Source organism: Saimiri boliviensis, chromosome 14 (assembly GCF_048565385.1).
Source record: "Saimiri boliviensis isolate mSaiBol1 chromosome 14, mSaiBol1.pri, whole genome shotgun sequence".
NCBI classification, from domain to species: domain Eukaryota; kingdom Metazoa; phylum Chordata; class Mammalia; order Primates; family Cebidae; genus Saimiri; species Saimiri boliviensis.
The window spans coordinates 40,679,938-40,698,847 of NC_133462.1; the positions used below are offsets into that span (position 1 = coordinate 40,679,938).

General features: G+C 57.6%; 3 protein-coding genes across 3 annotated transcripts in view; 2 read left to right on the forward strand and 1 right to left on the reverse strand.

Moving 5' to 3' along the window:
• The first annotated feature begins 424 nt into the window (after nt 1-424).
• On the forward strand, nt 425-8,749 carry DUS3L (dihydrouridine synthase 3 like). The gene is made up of 13 exons (XM_003938839.4): nt 425-614; nt 1,574-1,889; nt 3,692-4,216; nt 5,028-5,069; nt 5,510-5,662; nt 5,961-6,077; nt 6,281-6,346; nt 6,771-6,881; nt 7,099-7,195; nt 7,393-7,468; nt 8,156-8,344; nt 8,444-8,572; nt 8,665-8,749. The coding sequence occupies exons 1-13, from the start codon at nt 517-519 to the stop codon at nt 8,735-8,737; spliced, it is 1,992 nt and encodes a 663-aa protein (XP_003938888.3). The 5' UTR covers nt 425-516; the 3' UTR covers nt 8,738-8,749.
• A 518-nt stretch (nt 8,750-9,267) lies between these two features.
• On the forward strand, nt 9,268-10,889 carry PRR22 (proline rich 22). The gene is made up of 3 exons (XM_003938838.3): nt 9,268-9,401; nt 9,492-9,554; nt 9,823-10,889. The coding sequence occupies exons 1-3, from the start codon at nt 9,272-9,274 to the stop codon at nt 10,869-10,871; spliced, it is 1,242 nt and encodes a 413-aa protein (XP_003938887.3). The 5' UTR covers nt 9,268-9,271; the 3' UTR covers nt 10,872-10,889.
• Nucleotides 10,890-14,036: 3,147 nt separating this feature from the next.
• The window catches only part of CATSPERD (cation channel sperm associated auxiliary subunit delta), a 54,751-nt gene continuing 49,877 nt past the window's right edge, over nt 14,037-18,910 (reverse strand). The window contains exons 21-22 of the mRNA XM_074385740.1: nt 17,870-18,027; nt 14,037-14,346 (exon numbers count right to left, since the gene is read on the reverse strand). Of these exons, the coding sequence (XP_074241841.1) occupies nt 14,037-14,346; nt 17,870-18,027 (468 nt within the window). The remainder of the gene's footprint in view (nt 14,347-17,869; nt 18,028-18,910) is intronic.

Below are 18,910 nucleotides of genomic sequence, written 5' to 3' on the forward strand. Positions count from 1 at the left end.
ACTTTGGGAGGCACAAGTGGGACGGTCGCTTGAGCCCAGGAGTTCGATATCAGCCTGGGCAACCTGGTGAAACCTCGTCTCTACAAAAAATTTAAAAATTAGTCAGGCCTAGTGGTGTATGTCTGTAGACCCAGCCACTCGGGAGGCGGAGACAGAGGATTGCTTGAGCCCAGGACGAAGCTGCAGTGAGTCGTGATCGCACCACTACACTCCAGCCCGGGCGACAGAACGAGACCTGCTTCAAACAGAACAGACAAAAACCACTAAAATATCCTAACAAGAAACTCCGAAGAGTGCAGAAGTCCACTGCAGTCCAGTTCGCAACAGGCCAGGCTCTGGTTTATATAGGAACTGAGGCTCCACCCACGTGCAGGCACCGCCTCTGTGACGTCACGAGCGCGCAATGGCGTCATGGGAACGACAAGAGCATGCGCACTTCCTCAGCACAGCCAGACAAGACACGCGCGACCCGGAAGGCCTTCCCGCCACACTCCAGAGCGGGATTGAGGGGCGTCGATGGCGGAGGGAGCGGCGGAGGCCCCTCCAGAGAATGGCGGTGGCTGTGACTCAGGAACCGGCGCGTTGGAACGGGGAGTGGCGCCCATTAAGCCTCAGTGAGTCGCCGGGGCAGGAGGGAACCTCGTGGGTCCTTCTCGGCACCCATAGTGCGGCTTGAGCGGTGCATGCCGGGAGGTTAGGCAGCGGCTGAGGGCGAGAAGCCACCGGCTCTTCAGTCCGGGCCGTTCTTCCGCCTGCAGCGTGGTCAGCGGAGGTACCTGAGATCGTGCACGTTGGGGACTGTCACATGCGCGAAAGACACCACGTGCATGCTAGGGCAGGGAGGATTTGAGGTCGGGCCCGCGGGGCATCATGGGGATTGTAGTCCCTTCATATGGACGTACCGCGCATGTGCTGCGCTAGCGGCTTTTAGTGCTTGAAGGGACTACTGCGGGGCATGCTGGGGCTTGCGGTGTTTGAAGGGCCGAAAGGCGTGATGGGAAATGTGGTGGCTTGGACTCCACTTCAAGGCATGCTGGGACTTGTAGTTTTTCTTAGCCCAACTTGCACAGGGATGTTCTTGGCTGATAACCTGTAGTTTCGCGCAATACTTTTGGCAATGAGGACCCAGGCACAATAGTATTATTATTTTTTTTGAGACGGAGTTTCGCTCTGTTACCCACGCTGGAGTACGGTGGCACGATCTCTCGGCCGCCACCCGGGTTCAGGCAATTCTCCCGTTAGCCTTCTGAGTAACTGGGATTATAGGAGCGCGCCACCACGCCCGGCTAGTTTTCTATTTTTAGTAGAGACGGTTTTCTCCATGTTGATCAGGCTGGTCTCGAACTCCTGACTTCAGGTGATCCACCTGCCTTGGCCTCCCAAAGTGCTGGTATTACAGGCGTGAGCCACAGCGCCCAGTCAAAATAGTCCTTTTTGAGGCCCAGGCTAGGAGCTGGCTGGTTAAGTAGTGAGCTCCCCATCAGCAGAAGGGTTTAAGCACGGACAAGTGTTTGTAGTCTCCTTTCCCCAATGTTGATGTTCCAAGGGTTTTCCTTTCACTTTCTGTCGGCAGATACCTCACCACCAAGGAGCAGTTTCACGAATTCCTGGAAACTAACGGCCAGAAGCCTTGCCTGGAAACTGAGGTAGGAGACCCTGGTGGCAATGACCTGGCTGAGCCTGAGGCTAAGCGTATCCGACTGGAGGATGGACAGTTGGCAGAAGGGCAGACGGAGGACGGGCAGACGGAGGACGGGCAGACGGAGGAGACAGCAGAGCCCCGGGAGCAGCAGCAGACTCAGAAGAGGGCCCGGGGCCAGAACAAGGGCCGGACCCATGTGAAACCCACCCACTACGACAAGAACAGGTTGTGCCCCTCCCTGATCCAGGTGAGTGCAGCCATGGAAGCATTGCTGCCAAGGCAGGCAGGAGCAGGGGTATTTTCTGGCATTGGGTAATTGAAAGCTCCTGGGCCTTCAGCAGTGAGCCATCAGCTTGTTCTGGTGCCATTCCGTCTTCCTCCTTGTGGGGATATATTGTAGGGCTTGTCACTGCTTCACTGTGTAGCAGGAAATTAGAGATTTGGAGAGACCACTGGGGTTGCAGGAGGAGTTTATTTAACGTGATTACAGGCTTAGCAGGTTTGCTTTTTTTTTTTTTTTTTTTTTTTTTTTTTGGTGTGACGGAGTCTGACTCTGTTTCCAGGCTGGAGTGCTGTGGCGTCATCTTTGCTCACTGCAACCTCTGACTCTCTGGTTGAAGCAATTCTCCTGCCTCAGCCTCTCGAGGAGCTGGGATCACAGGCATGTGCCACCACGCCCAGCTAATTTTTGCATTTTTAGTAGAGATGGGGTTTTACCATGTTTGCCGGGAGGGTCTCCATCTCTTGACCTTGTGATCTGCCCGCCTCAGCCTCCCAAACTGCTGGGACTGTAGGCCTGAGCCACCGAACCCGGCCCAGAATTGCTTTTTAATTTTGAGCAGAAGACAGAGCAAATGAGTGCCTTTTATGCACCTGGGTGGTACAGGGTGACACAGCAGAGAGCAAGTTTACAGAAGCCAGGACAAACAGTAATTAACTCGTGACGTATTTTGTGATGTCCTTTCCATTTGAAAAGTAACATTTTGAGAAACACATTTTGCAGTTTTGAGTTTATTTGCTTTGTGACCTTGCAGCTGGTTAGCAAGAAAACCAGGAATTTTCAGATGCCTGGGAACTTTGCTAAGAATGTGGGGAGAACAGATAAGGTTTAATGGTTTGCAGGAAGGCAGTGACTTTGCCTTAAACAGAGCTGGGAACACATGGTATTAAACAGCACACAACAGGGCAACATTTACTTTATTTATTTTTTTATTTTTTTATTTTTTTTTTGAGACGGAGTTTCGCTCTTGTTACCCAGGCTGGAGTGCAATGGCGCAATCTCGGCTCACCGCAACCTCCGCCTCCTGGGTTCAGGCAATTCTCCTGCCTCAGCCTCCTGAGCAGCTGGGATTACAGGCACGTGCCACCATGCCAGGCTAATTTTTTGTATTTTTAGTAGAGACGGGGTTTCACCATGTTGACCAGGATGGTCTCGATCTCTTGACCTTGTGATCCGCCCGCCTCGGCCTCCCAAAGTGCTGGGATTACAGGCTTGAGCCACCGCGCCCGGCCCAACATTTACTTTATTACATGACAGCTACAAATTGTAAGGTTTTGTTTTACCATAACTGGTATTATTCAAAACAAAACATTTTTTTTTTAGACCGAGTCTTGCTCTGTCTCCAGGCTAGAGTGCAGTGGCGTGATCTCGGCTCACCACAACCCCCGCCTCCCGGGTTCAAGCCATTCTCCTGCCTTAGCCTCCCAAGTTGCTGGGATTACAGGCGCCCGCCACCGCGCCCGCCTAATTTTTGTATTTTGAGTAGAAACGGGGTTTCACCATCTTGGCCGGGCTGGTCTTGAACTCCTGACCTTGTGATCCACCCACCTCAGCCTCTCAAAGTGCTGGGATTACAGGCGTGAGCCACCGCGCCTGGCCAGTATTATTTTTCCTCTTCAGTTGTACAGATGGAGACGCAGCAGCATGGTGATGTGTCTGACTTGCTCAGGGACACAGAGCCAGGAGGGGTGATCTAGCTTGAGCCCCAGCTGCTGAGCCGCCCCGGGGTCCTCCCTGTCCTCCCTCACTCCCTCCCCGTGTCCCCGCAGGAGTCAGCCGCTAAGTGTTTCTTCGGGGATCGCTGCCGCTTCCTGCATGACGTGGGATGCTACCTGGAGACCAAGCCGGCCGACCTGGGCCCCCGCTGTGTGCTCTTCGAGACCTTCGGCCGCTGCCCCTACGGCGTGACCTGCCGCTTCGCTGGGGCCCATCTGGGGCCCGAGGGCCAGAACCTGGTGCGGGAGGAGTTGGCAGCTCGCTGTGCCCAGCCCGCGCCCGTCCGCAATGGCCTGGACAAGGACCTACAGCAGCGGCTGCGGAAGCGCCAGGTCCGCTTCGAGCGAGCTGAGCAGGCTCTGCGCCAGTTAAGCCAGGGCCGGCCCCCTGGCCCCGCACCTGCTGCCACTGTCCCCGAGGGCGCAGCAGCCGAGGGTGCTCCAAGCCAGGACGACTGTGGCGCCCAGCAGGCCCCCGCAGGGCCAGGCGCTGGCTCCCCTCCCAGCGGCCCCGTGCGGACCTGCGGGCCCCTGACGGACGAGGACATGGTCAGGCTGCGGCCCTGTGAGAAGAAGCGGGTACGTGTTGAGGACAGTGCCAGTAGCAGAGCTGTCCATCTGGTGTGCATCTATTAGGCACCAGCTGTGTGCATGTTTCTGTTTGAGATGCCTGGGAGTCAGAGGCTGTGCCCTGAAGGAGCTCCTGGCTGAGATGCCATCTGTGCTGTCTTGGGCCCAGCCCTCAGGAGGTCCCGCTCCGGTGGGGACAGAAAGAGCTGGACAGGGCTGAGCATAGTGGCTCATGCCTGGAATCCCAGCACTTAAGGAGGCCAAAGCAGGCAGATCACTTGAGGTCAGGAGTTCAAGACCAGCCTGGCCATCATGGTGAAACCCCATCTCTACTAAAAATACAAACATTAGCCAGGTGTGGTGGCGGGCACCTGTAATCCCAGCTACTCAGGAGGCTGAGGCAGGAGAACTGCTTGAACCCAGGAGGCTGAGGTTGCAGTGAGCTGAGATTGTGCCTTTTTACTCCAGCCTGGGCAACAGAGCGAGACTCCGTCTCAAAAAAAAAAAAAATGCCAGACTCACTCTCAGTCCTAGGGGGTCAGGGTTGGGCAGGGTGGGCAGTATGGAAGGCTTCCTGGAAGAAGGGGCATTGGGGCTGGGTTTGGATGGTTGAGTAGAAGCTCTCCAGTGGAGGAGACAAGAAGAAAAAGAATATTCCTTATGAAGGGACTGATTGGCACACGCAGAGGCCCAGAAAGGGAGCCAGGCCATTTGGGGCAGGGCGGAGTGCATCCTAGACTGGGGGGGAGGGGCGGCTCCAGGGCCTCTGCAGCCGGGATGGAGGGCCAGGCTTCACTGGGGTGTATGTTTTTCCCTCCAGCTGGACATCCGTGGCAAACTGTACCTGGCCCCCCTCACCACGGTAGGAGTTGGCTCTGACTGCTGGGGTGGCGGGGTGGCAGGGTGGCAGGGTGGTCCCTCCAGCAGGGCCCAGTGTCTGTCCCCACCTGCTGGATTCTGGGGCTGCAGCACATCGCATATCCAGGGGCCCTGCCCGCCACATGGTCACTGTGTGTGTGTGTGTGTGTGTGTGTGTATGCCAGCATGCGTGAGCATGTCTGTCCTGCCATCCTGAATGTGTGTGTGTGATGTGTGTATGCGTGCATGCCAGAGCACGTGTCCTGCCACCTGCTGTATGTGTGTGCGTGCCTGAGCATATCTGTCCCGCCCTGAATGTGTGTGCATGTGCATGCGTGACTGTGTATCTGTCCTGCCACCCTGAATGTGTGTGTGTCTGTGTGTGTGTGTGTGTGTGTGTTTGTGTGCGCATGCGCCAGCGTGTGTCTGTCCTGCCACCCGCAGTGTGGGAACCTGCCCTTCCGGCGGATCTGCAAACGCTTCGGGGCGGACGTGACATGCGGAGAGATGGCCGTCTGCACCAACCTGCTACAGGGCCAGATGTCCGAGTGGGCCCTGCTCAAACGCCACCAGTGCGAGGACGTCTTTGGTGTCCAGGTCAGTGCCCACCCCGGGGGAGGGAGAGCGGAGGGACCCTCAGCTGCCATGTCAGGGCCCAGTTCCAGGCACGTCCTGGTTGCCTCCCCGACCCCCTGGCCACAGCTGTGGGATGGGGGTGACGGCCGTGGCCAGGGACAGGTGCCTCACAGACAGACCTGGGCTCCTTGCCGGGAGGCCCTGAGGGAGGAGGCCGCTGGCTCAGTGCTTCCCAGTAAGCAGGGAATGGCCAAGTGGGGACAGTTTGGACTGTCCTCACCCCCACCCCCCTGCCCCTTCTGCTGTTGGCCACCTGCAGCTAGAGGGCGCCTTCCCTGACACCATGACCAAGTGTGCCGAGCTGCTGAACCGCACCGTGGAGGTGGACTTCGTGGACATCAACGTCGGCTGCCCCATCGATCTCGTGTACAAGAAGGTAGCAGACCTGGACGTGTGCCTCGGTTTCCCCATCTGGGCAGGAAGGCACTGAGCCTACCGGCCATGTCGTGGGTGGCGGGTCAGGGGTTTGGGCTCGGGTGTGGCCTGCGGGTTGGCGTCTCCTGGCAGGGGCCTCAGGGCAGCGGGGGTGAGGGGTCTCGGCCTACGTGCGGCCCTCCCTCCACCGCGTGTCTCCTCCAGGGTGGGGGCTGTGCCCTCATGAATCGCGTGGCCAAGTTCCAGCAGATTGTCCGTGGCATGAACCAGGTACAGCCAGCCACGTCCCTGCGTCAGCCCCTAAAAAACTGTCCTGCTTTTCACCTCCCCCCACCATTTCCCAGCACCTCCCAGCACGTCCCACCATCTCCCACCACCTCCCACCACCTCCCAGCACCTCCCACCACCTCCCAGCACCTCCCAGCACCTCCCACCACCTCCCAGCACCTCCCAGCACCTCCCACCATCTCCCACCACCTCCCACCATCTCTCACCACCTCCCACCGTCTCCCAGCACCTCCCAGCACCTCCCACCATCTCCCAGCACCTCCCACCACCTCCTAGCACCTCCCACCGTCTCCCACCACCTCCCAGCACCTCCCACCACCTCCCAGCCCCTCCCAGCACCTCCCACCACCTCCCAGCACCTCCCACCGTCTCCCAGGACCTCCCACTGTCTCCCACCACCCTGTAGGTGCTGGACGTGCCACTGACTGTGAAGATCCGCACAGGCGTCCAGGAGCGCGTGAACCTGGCGCACCGCCTGCTGCCCGAGCTTCGGGACTGGGGCGTGGCACTTGTCACGGTGGGTCTCGGGACACCCCGGGCATCAGGGCCTTGGGGGTCGCCCTTTGTCCCTTCCTAACGGCTCCTTTCGTCCCGTCCCTCCCTCTTCACCTCCACACCTCCCTCCGTCTCTGCCTCTGTCTCTCTCTCTGTCCCTCTCAGCCTGGCTCTCTCGGTCTCTCTCTCTCTGCGTCTCACTCTCTGCCTCCTACCCCGCGCGGCGGCTTCTCCTCCAGCTCCACGGCCGCTCTCGGGAGCAGCGCTACACCAAGCTGGCTGACTGGGAGTACATTGAGCAGTGCGTGAAGGCCGCCAGCCCCATGCCCCTGTTCGGTGGGTACTCCGGCCTCCCTGTCCCTACCACCCCAGGCCACTCACACCTCTGGGCCTCTCACCTTCCCGCCTGGGACCCCCTCCTACCACCCTGAAGGGGGCCCCGGGTCAGCCAAAACTCCCAAAGGGCTGGTGAGCAGAACCCTGCGGTCCCGCCTGCCCGTGGCTCCCTGAGACTCCAGCTTCCATCTCCTCAGGAAACGGGGACATCTTGTCATTTGAGGACGCCAACCACGCCATGCAGACTGGTGTCGCCGGGGTCATGATTGCCCGGTAAGTGCCCGGGGGGGTTACCGAGATCCAGCTCCAGCTTCATGCACAGCAGCGGCACCCCAAACCCAACACGCCGTTGCCCACCCCTGCTCTGTGGCGGGATGGTCCCGAGGTGGGACGGGGAAAGCGACATCAGGAGTTGCAGCTGCTTTGGGGCAGAGGGGACCGGAAATTGCTGCTGCTGTGGGATCTGATTATTGTGGATTGAAAGTCCTGGGCTTTGGCTGGGTTTGATGGCTCACGTCTGTAATCCCAGCACATTAGGAGGCTGAGCCAGGTGGATTACCCGAGGTCAGGAGTTCAAGACCAGCCTGGTCAACATGGTGAAACCCTGTCTCTATTAAAAATACAAAAATTAGCCAGGGGTAGTGGCACAAGCCTGTAATCCCAACTGCTTGGGAGGCTGAAGCAGGATAATCGCTCAAACCCAGGAGGCGGAGTTTGCAGTGAGCCAGGATCGCGCCACTGCACTCCAGCCTGGGCTACAAGAGCAGGATTCCATCTCAGAAACAAAAACTAGGAAAAAAGTCCTGGGCTTTGAAGGTTGCGTACGCACAGCTGGGAGGCATATTCGGCTTGCAGGTTTCGAGGTCTGGGCTCCAGCTCAGTCCAGGCCTTGGAAACAAGAGGCCACACGATCCCAGGCAGGCTGGTGGCTGCGACCACTGACCGTCACCCGCCCCGCAGGGGCGCCCTCCTCAAGCCGTGGCTGTTCACGGAGATCAAGGAGCAGCGGCACTGGGACATCTCGTCGTCCGAGCGCCTGGACATCCTGCGGGACTTCACCAACTACGGCCTGGAGCACTGGGGCTCGGACACGCAGGGCGTGGAGAAGACCCGGCGCTTCCTGCTCCAGTGGCTCTCCTTCCTGTGCCGGTGGGCACCGGGGCTGGCCGGGGTGGTCGGTGCGTGGGCCGTGGCCGGGTAGGGCCAGCCGGGCTGACTGGAGCCTGCTGCCCGCCCACCCACCCGCAGGTACGTGCCTGTGGGGCTGCTGGAGCGGCTCCCGCAGAGGATCAATGAGCGGCCGCCCTACTACCTGGGCCGAGACTACCTGGAGACGCTGATGGCCAGCCAGAAGGCAGATGACTGGATCCGTATCAGGTGCCCGGGGGCTGGAGTCGGGGCGCCCTGGGTCATGAGGGGTACTGCGCAGGCTCGGGGCCTGACCCTGCTTTTCTCCCGCCCTCCCACAGCGAGATGCTCCTTGGGCCGGTGCCCCCCAACTTCACCTTCTTGCCGAAGCACAAGGCCAATGCCTACAAGTAGCCTCGGGGGCTTCCCCAGGGGTACCCTGGTGGGAGAAGAGGACAATAAATTTTATTCTTTTAAAATCAAGGCCTTTCTGTGACCCTGAAGCTGCCCCTCCCCAGCCCCCACCTTCCCCAAACCTTTTGGCCACCTCCGTGCCCGGAGCTCGGGGATGCCCCCAGAGAGGCCTTAAACCCCAAGAAGGTAGCAGGAGCAAAACCTGGGGGGCCTCAGCCTGCGTGGGTGTGGATCAGGGCAGCCTGCCTGGAGGAGGCAGCCTCGAAGCTGTTAGAGGGGTGTTGCTGGAAGAGGCAGAAGGCCTGGCCCAGGGTCCTCCCACCCCTGGTGATGACCGTGTCTGCCACCGTCTGCCCCTGCCCACCCCCGACACCCAGAACCCCAACCAGTGAGCAGGCTGCAGGCTGGAACCCGCTGCCCTGAGTAACCAGGCAAACAGAACCCTGCTGGGTTCTCAGCCTGTGCTCTGGTTGGGCCACCTGTGCTCCCACTGCTGCCCTCCTGGCCTGCCTGGACCGGGCCCCCCGCCGCTCCATGCAGCACCCCAAATCCTTCTATGCTTCTGCAGTTCCCCAGGAAGGCTTCAGCCCCCACAGTCTGGAGGGGGCCGAGGTGCTGGGCAGCCAGTCCGCTCCCACCTTCACCGAGCCGCCTCCCGCCATGGGTATGACGGGGTTGGCGTGGACCTGCTGGGGAAGGGCTTGGGGGCCCACGTGCCTCAGGGCTCCACCCACCCGGCCACCTTTGTCCACAGCCTCGTTGAACCTCTATCATCCCCCAAACCCAGAGAAAGAGGTGTTTCCGGCCCCTCCAGCAGGTACCAGCCTCCCCTGCACCCTTGACGAGGCTGGGCGTGGGTTTGGGTGTTGGGGGCCCAAAGGCATGGCCTCTGCTCCCCATGCTTCACACAGGTCCCCCAGTGAGCCCCAAAGACAAACTGTGTCCCCATCACCCAGCCAGGGCCCTAAAGTGGTATCTGTCTGCCATCCCCCAAAGGGGCTCCCCAATGGCACGGTTCCCGTGGCATCCCCCAGACAGGCCCCCAGGCGGCAGCTGCTCTCAGGACACCCGCCCGCCACCCACAGGTTTCCAGATGGCCCCATGCGGGTGCTTTTTCGACCCTCGCATCTATCGGATCGAGTGGACCACCCCCGACCTGGGCCAGTCGGCCCTGTACAAGCTGGCGGCGAGTGGCGGGGGGCCAGCGGGGGGCCCTTCCACCCCAGGCAGATACCTCCTGGAGCCGCAGCCCTACCTCAAGGCTCCGGGGCGGCCCCCGTACCCCCACTACCAGCCGGTGCCCGGGGGGCCCCAGTCCCTCCTGCCCTACTTCCCGCCTGAGGGCTCTGGGCCAGAGGCTCTGGGCTTTGCGGGGGACTCGGGGTCCCCCGCCTTCATGGAGCTGCCCCTGCTGCCACCCGAGGAAGGCCTGGCCCCGCCGCCAGCCCCACCCCCCAAGGAGAACAAGCTGCCCCCTGCACTCATCCCGCGGCCTGCAGAGTCCACGCTGCCCCTGGACACCTACAGCCGCCTCCAGGGCCACCCTGGCCACTTCCCTGGGCCCGAGCCCCTGGCCTTCCCCACCAAGGAGCCGCAGGGCAGCGGGGCCGGGCCTGGGGTGCGGCTGTACCCACCTGGCTCCAGTGAGCCCCAAGTGGCCAAGGCCAAGGAGGGGGCCCTGCTGGGGGCGGGCGAGGCCAAGGCGCTCCCAGACACGGTTCTGCTGGAGGACGCCATGAAGCTCTTCGACTGCCTGCCGGGCGCCACCGAGCTCAAGAGGACCCCGCGCCAGGTCCCCAGGCCGGCCCTGCCTGACGGCAGTGGCAGCAACTCAGCCGACGACATCCACTCGCTGTGCCTGCCTGAGGAGCTTCTGTCCTTCGACTACAGCGTGCCTGAGATCCTGGACACCGTGTCCAGCGTCGACCTCTTCAACTTCAAGGCGCTGGACGAGGAGCAGCCGCCCCGCCCGGGGCCCCCTGTCGCCGATGCCGCAGCCCCCATTCTGCCCGGCAAGAAAAAGGCCTCAACAGCCAAGAAGGGAAAACCGGGAGGGAAGGCCAGCCAGCCCGCAGGCCCAGCCGGCGCCACTCCCCCCGGGCCCAGGCAGGACCTGGGAGCCACCCCCCATTAAAGCCCATTTCACCTTTCAGCTCCGTGTCCAGGCGGCGGCCTTGGGGATGCGGAGGGGCCCTTGGGGGTTGGAGGTGCACGCCTGGCCCCTCACCCCATCATCCCGAGGACCGGCGAGGCTGCACCCCGGGCCTCACGGTGAGGCCTCCAGGGCCTAGCAGGGGAGCCCTGGAATCACAGGACACCCTAAACCCCTTGTGTCCCAGCCCTGGAAGAGCAGACTCTGCTGGCAGAGGCAGGGGCCTCCTGAGCTGCCCCCAGATTCACATGTTCTAAGGATTTTCACACCCTTGTTTGGTGGGGAAAAGCAGGCTGCCCAGAGAGGGGCAGGAAATTCCTTGGAGACGCAGCTGTCAAGGGAGCGCTTGAGAAGCAGCCTCCAGATCCCCACCCAGGCGCCTCCTGTCCCCAAGAAGCCACAGCCACTGCAGGGAGGGCGGGAAGGGCCAGGCTCTTGTTCAGACAGGTGGGTGCAGGGGGCTTCCCCGGCTTCACCGGATGGTCTGAGGGTGGGAGCAGATGCTCGTGTGTGAAGGAGCGGGGCGCATGCAGCACCTGGGGAACCCGGAAACCTCCACGCAAGATGGTGACATGAGACAGCACCCAGAACCCAGGAGAGGGTCAGGGGCCCTACTGGGCCAGTCACACTGCAGGGTCCAGGGTGGCAGGGACAGCCCAGCCACTGGTGCCATAATGAGACAGGCCCAGCCTTGGAAGAGGACCCCTGGGTGCTGGTTCCCTTCGTTACTCACCCATATCAGGGTCTCGAGGGCCCTCCTGGGGGCCACCTGTACCCTCCTCCCCTGAATTGCTCATGGTGGCCCTGGAGATGCCGACTCCATTCCCCTAGAGACACGTAAGGAAACAGGAGGACCAGAGCCATCCAGCGCCTCCTGGAGTGAGGATACCCCTCTGGGCTGGGACCCTTCCGCCTGCGCCTTCCCCAGGCCAAGGGCTGGATCTCCTGGGTCTCTGGAGTCTGGGTTTCAAGGTCCCTGTGGGGGAGCCCCTGGGGGGGCTCACCTAGAGTCCAGGAGGCTGGTGGGTGTTTGGAGGCAGAGCGGAGACCATAGTCCCCCTCTGCTGGGCACTGTGCCTTCTGCATTCTGGAGCTCCTCTCCTGGAAACCGTTATTCAAAACTCAGGAGGCTGTGGGAGTGGGCAAAGGCCTGTAATCCCAGCACTTTGGGAGGCCGAGGCGAGCAGATCATGTTAGGTCAGGAGTTCGAGACCAGCTAGGCCAAAACAGTGAAACACTGTCTCTACTAAAAATACCGAAATTACCCGGGTGTGGTGGCGGGCACCTATAGTCCTAGATACTCAGAAGGTTGAGGCACGAGAATTGCTTGAGCTGGGGAGGTGTAGGTTGCAGTGAGCCAAGATCACGCCACTGCACTACAGCCTGAGTGACAGGACGAGACTCTGTCTCTTTTTTTTAAATTTTTTTTTTTAAGATGGGGTTTCACCATGTTGGTCAGGCTGGTCTTGAATTCTTGACCTCAGGTGATCCACCCCTCAGCCTCCCAAAGTGCTGGGATGACAGGCCACATTACCAGGCTCAGGTCCGCTTTTCTCAGCCGCCTTCCAACTCCTTCTCCCCACAGCCTCATTAAAGGTATCTCTGAAACTAACACCAGGTGTCTCAGTGACGGGGAGGCCTGGCTGGTGAGGAGGTAGGGCAAGGGCCTGGGATCCCTTTGCTTGAAGCTTAATGTGGAGCGAGGGTCACAAAGTGGATGTCTGCCAAGACCCAAGCAGCAACTTTCTTTTTGTTCTGAGGCAGTGTCTTGCTCCGTCACCCAGGCTGGAGTACAGTGGCATGATTATGGCTTACTGCAGCCTCCATCTCCCGGGCTCAAGCGATCCTCCCACCTCAGCCTCCCAAGTAGCTGGGACTACAGGTATACTCCACCACATTCAGCTAATGTTTAAAAAAAAAAAAAATTGGGGTCTTGCCATGTTGCCCAGGCTGATCTTGAACTCCTGGCCTCAAGCAATTCCCCTGCCCCAGCCTCTTGTAGCTGTGTAGGGTGATTTAAAATGACCACGGACCATACACACACACACACACACACACACACACACACACACTTCAAACAAAGAGTAATCAGAAGTTGTGAGACTGACTAAATTTTCATTTAAAATGAGTTGGCTGACCCTGGTGCAGTGGCTCCCTGGGAATCCCAGCACTTTGGGAGGCTGAGGCAGGAGGATTACTTGAGCCCAGGAGTTTGAGATCAGTCTGGGCAATATGTCAAAACCCCATCTCTACCAAAAAAAAAAAAAAAAAGTACCCAGGCATGGTGATGTGAACTTGTAGTCCCAGCTACTCGGGAGGCTGAGGTGGGAGGATCACTTGAGCCCAGGAGGCAGAGGTTGCAGTGAACCAAGATCACACACTTGCACTCCAGCCTGGACAATGGAGCAAGAGTCTATCTAAAAAAAAGGGGGTGGGGTTGGCGGGCATGGTTTGCTCACGCCTGTAATCCCAGCACTTTGGGAGGCCAAGGCGAGTGAGTCTCTTGAGGTCAGGAGTTCAAGATCAGCCTGGCCAACATGGTGAAAACCGGTCTCTACCAAAAATGCAAAAATTAGCTGGGTGTGGTGGCAGGCACCTGTGGTCCCAGCTACTCAGGAGGCTGAGGCGGGAGAGTTGCTTGAACCTAGAAGGTAGAGGTTGCAGAAAGCCAAGATGGTGTCATTGCACTTCAGCATGGGTGATAGACAGAAACTGTCTCAAAAAAAAAAAAGAAAGAAAAAAAGACGGCTAACCCTGGTACAGTGGCCCATCCGTAATCCTAGCACTTTGAGAGGCCAAGGCAGGAGGATCGCTTGAGTCCAGGAGTTCGAGACCAGCTTGGGTAACAAAGTGAGACCCTATCTCTACAAAAACTAAAAGTAAAGTTAGCCAGATGTGGTGGTGGTTCCTGTAATCCCAGCTACTCAGGAGGCTGAGGAGGGAAGATTGCTTAAGCCTGGGAGTTGGAGGCTACAGTGAGCTGTGATCGTACCACCACACTCCCAGCCTGGGCAACACAGCGAGACTCCTGACACCAAAAAAACAAAAACAAACAAACAAAAAAAAAATGGTGAGCACATACTGCTTCCTGCTTGGTTACACTAAACTTTATTTAAAGACGAGGGGTGGAGACGCTGTGGACCGGCCTCAGTGGTCAGCCCTGCCTCCCTGAGGAGTGGGGTGGTGTCCGGGGGGCTCTGTGCCCACCGTGGATGTGGATGAGGCATGGAACTGAAAGCAGCCGCAGGCTGTCCTGCATCTCCCGCACAGCTGGACCACAAACCTCCTGATCCTGTGGCCTCGTCCTGTGCGCAGCAGCTTGGGGGTCTTGTAGGCCACCCACACGGACCCCAGCATGCTGGAGATGAACAGCAGGATGATGAGCCCGGCAAACCCCAGCGGTATCGGGAACGCCCCGTACACGTAGATGCTGAAGAGGGTCTCCAGTTTACAGTAGCTGCGGGGGCAGGAGGGGAGAGGCAGTTGGGTGACTTCACCTTCGCCCTGGCAAAGGTGTTCAGACCCACAGGAGGGAGAACCCAGCCTGCAGCTGTGACCGGGTAAACCCACTTCTGTGGGGAACACTCCCGTGTGAGACCCCTAAAAGGCGTGAGTCTCACTATACGGTGAGTTTGATCCCAAACACAGTTTCCTACTGGAGGCAGTCGAGCTATCCGGAATATAGGAAGAAAGATGAATGATCAGTTTCTAATATCAACCACAATATCATTTGGGCCTAAAACTATGCATTGCTGCTAGACCGAGTGACCCCCCTACCAGCAACCAGTTCCTGCTTTTTAACCTTTTTTATGACTCTTCTTTTTTTTTTTTTTTTTTTTTTTTTTTTTTTTTTTTTTTTGAGATGGAGTTTCGCTCTTGTTACCCAGGCTGGAGTGCAATGGCGCGATCTCGGCTCACCGCAACCTCCGCCTCCCGGGTTCAAGCAATTCTCCTGCCTCAGCCTCCTGAGTAGCTGGGACTACAGGCACGTGCCACCATGCCCAGCTAATTTTTTGTATCTTTAGCAGAGACGGGGTTTCACCATGTTGACCAGGATGGTCTCGATCTCTTGACCTTGTGATCCACCCGCCTCAGCCTCCCAAAGTGCTGGGATTACAGGCTTGAGCCACCGCGCCCGGCGACTCTTCTTTTAAGAATAAGTTTTAACCTTTTCTTTACTTACCTGACTGCCTAATGGTTTAACTGTCGATATTTGCAAAGCAAATGCCACCATAAGGGATGGCTTTGATTCCTGACTCAGAGATTCCTGAATGGGAAATTGAGTTAAGTTGAGTTAGGAGTAGACAAAGGAGAATCCGGTTAAAAGATATTCTGATGAGCAAAACCAGAAAACCTTTTCACATCTCAGTTCTAAAACAAGATCAAACCGGAGATACCTGCAGCCAGGAGGAATAATGTCTGGATGCAAACAAGCTTTGTGATTACAGGAAATTCTATTACTTTTTACAACCACTGATTGTGTATCTGACTTTTCAATTGTATAGGCCATGTAAGGTATACATCTGCATTTCCTCTTGCAACCATTGTGTATCTGATTTCTCTATTGTATAGGCCATGTGAGGCATACATTTACATTCCTCTTGCTATGACGTAAACCAGAGCCAAGAAAGTGTATTTATTCCTGGCATTTGAAAAATAAAATTTGCTGTTTAGGCACAGCCTATCAGCCCTCCAGACGCCTCGCTTTCTCTCTCTCTGTCTTTATTATTTTCTCAGGCGCACTCCCTCTTCCAGGTATTGGGACCCTCTTGCAGGTCGAGAGACCCCCGGGCAGACGTGCCTACCCGTCTGGACGGTCCACGACACACTTCTGTTTCCACCCACTTTTTTTTTTTTTTTTTTTTTTTGAGTCAGAGTCTTGGTCTTGGCTCACTGTGCCCTCTGCCTCCCGAGTTCAAGCAGTCCTGCCTCAGTCTCCCGAGGAGCGGGGATCACAGGCATGAGCCACCAGGCTTGGCTAATTTTTGTATTTTTAGTAGAGACAGGGCTTCACCATGTTGGCCAGGCTGGTCTTGAACTCCTGACCTCAAGTGATCCACCTGCCTCCACCTCCCGAAATGCTGGGATTATAGTCGTGAACAATGGCGCCTGGTCCACTTTGACTTTTACGGTTTTTTTTTTTGTTTTTTTTTTTTGTTGTTTTTTAGATGGTGGAATCTGGCGCTCATCTACATTGGAGCATAGTGGTGCAATCTCAACCCATTGCAACCTCCATCTCCCAGGTTCAAGCGATTCTCTTGCCTCAGCCTCCCGAGTAGCTGGGATTACAGGTGCTCACCATCACATCCGGCTAACTTTTAGTAGAGACAGTTTCTCCATGTTGGCCAGGCTGGTTTCAAACTCCTGGCCTCAAATGATCCGCCTGTCCCAGCCTCCCAACGTGCTGGGATTACAGGCATGAGCCACCGCACCCAGCTGACTGTTACGGGTTCTGAGCTGCCATCCTCTGTGCCCTTTGGCAGCTGTCACCAGGATCCCCGTTCTCCCCCAACGCCCACACTCTGGCTAGAGAGGGCAGAAGGAGCAAAATAACTGAGTGGTCTGTCAACAGCGGGGAAGTGGCGGAGGACAGTGGAGGCTGCGTCAGGGCAGGAGAAGGCTCAGGGGTGTCACAGAACCCACGGCGGTGGGGGGACAGTGCAGGTCTCGTGGTACAGGGAGCAGGTGTGGCAAGGGAGAGTCCCACACCTGTCTCCTCTCTCCTATGGATGTCCCTGCCCTACCCAGGGCCTTCCATCTGCAGCCACTCAGAGCTGATCCTCCTAGTCTGAGGCCTGTAGGGAAGGCAGGACTCCACCAGTTTTTTCAGGGGCTGGACTTTCACCCTCTGGAGAGAGCAGGCGATGGCTGACAATGACTTCCAGCGGCGGTAAGGACATGGGGAAGATGCCCCCCTGGTGCCCACCTCCCAAAGGGACTTGTGGATCCGCATGGCATGGTTTAGACCTGGCTTTATAATTCACTCAGCGCCTGTCAGTGCTAAATATTTAACAACTGGTTCTAAGAGGGGCAAGGCCCCCTGGGTAGTGTCTGCTAATTCTTGTGGCGTAGATATTTCCACCGTGGCTGATTTCAAGCCACTGACAGGAAATTGACTGGTGTAAGATTCCTGGTTTTTGTGTTTTTTTTTTAAGATGGAGCCTCGCTCTGCCGCCCAGGCTGGAGTGTAGTGGGGCAATCTCAGCTCACTGCAACCTCAGCCTCCCGGGTTCAAGCAACTCTCCTGCTTTGGCTTCCCTAGTAGCTGGGATTACAGGCACCTGCCACCATGTCCAGCTAATTTTTGTATTTTTAGTAGAGATGGAGTTTCACCATGTTGGAAGGGCTGGAGATTCCTGAATATTTCAGAGTCTACTACTGCAAGCCAGTCTGAGCCAGCTCTGGCCGTCTGCCACACACCCCAGACATGGGGAGCAAGAGAGGGTGACAGGGGTGCAGCCTCAGGTCACTGCTGTTCCCCCAGCACCCAGTGCGGGACTCTGAAATGAGTATTTGTGGCTGGGTGTGGTGGCTCACACCTGTAATTTCAGCACTTTGGAAGGCCAAGACCAGTGGGTCACCTGAGGTCAGGAGTTCGAGACCAGCCTGGCCAACATGGTGAAACCCCGTCTCTACTAAAAATACAAAAATTAGCCAGGCGTGGTGGCACATGCCTGTAATCCCAGTTACTCGGGAGGCGGAGGCAGGAGAATCACCTGAACCCGGGAGGCGGAGGTTGCGGTGAGTGGAGATGGCGCCACTGCACTCCAGCCTGGGCGACAGGAGCAAATCTCCACCTAAAAAAAAAAAAAAGAAAAGAAAAGGATTATTTGTTTCACATGGGAAGAAATGTCACCCGGAACTTAAAACATCACTTGTCCTGGGGATGGCCTGGGCTGCTGGGGGTATTCCGGTTTAGTGGGTGACCTGCCCCCAGGGGCACCAGGTGTCCCCTGTCGTTGGGGAGATGGGCCCCTCACCTGTAGTACGGGTCCACAATAGAAATGTAGAAGATATAGATGCCGTTGTTGTGGCTGAAAATTATCTGGTTTGGTGTCCGGCCACCCAAGATCTGATACTGGACATCTGGCCATCTCAAAGTAGCATTCCCGTTGGAGTCGTGGCAGCTCACATAGTTCTGTGGGAGACAGAGGCGTGCCCCCTGGTCCTGGGGGCTGGAAGGGAGCCCTGAGCCTCCCTCCTGCGTGCAGAGACCCTGTGCCCACCCCAGTCCTCATGAGAAATGCATGTTAGGAGTCTGGGGCCAAGTGCTGTTGGTGTGGGCAGGTTCATGCTCCCTGCAGAGGAGGCTGTGGACGGAGGCTGCCTAGCCTCCATCTCCCCTGCCTCCTTCCCGGCCTTCCCGGGCTGTGGAGGCTGGAGGCTTATTAACTCAGTCTGGGTGAGAGGCGGGCGCTGCCAATGAGTTTTGCTTTCTTTTTCCAGATAATGTCTCGCTCTGTCCCTCAGGCTGGATGCAGTGGCGTGATCTCAGCTCACTGCAACCTCTACCTCCCACGTTCAAGCAATTCTCCTGCCTCAGCCTTCCAAGTGGCAGGGATTACAGGCACCCGCCCTGCAAATTTTTGTATTTTTTGTATTCAAGACCAGGGGCCAGGCTGGCCTTGATCTTCTGACCTCAAGTGATCCACCTGCCTCAGCCTCCCAAAGTGCTGGGATTACAGGGGTGAGCCACTGTGCTCGGCCAGAAAACCTTCATGTTCTACCCACTCAACCACAGCTGATGGGAAAAAAAGAATAGTGATGGGTCTCTCTCTTAAATGCAGTCATGCAGTTTGCAGTAAAACAGCCCATATGAAGAATGCATTTAGAAATACCAGCAGGGGCCGGGTGCGGTGGCTCACGCCTGTAATCCCAGCACTTTGGGAGGCCGAGGCGGGTGGATCACGAGGTCAAGAGATCGAGACCATCCTGGTCAACATGGTGAAACCCCATCTCTACTAAAAATACAAAACATTAGCAGGGCATGGTGGCGCGTGCCTGTGATCCCAGCTACGCAG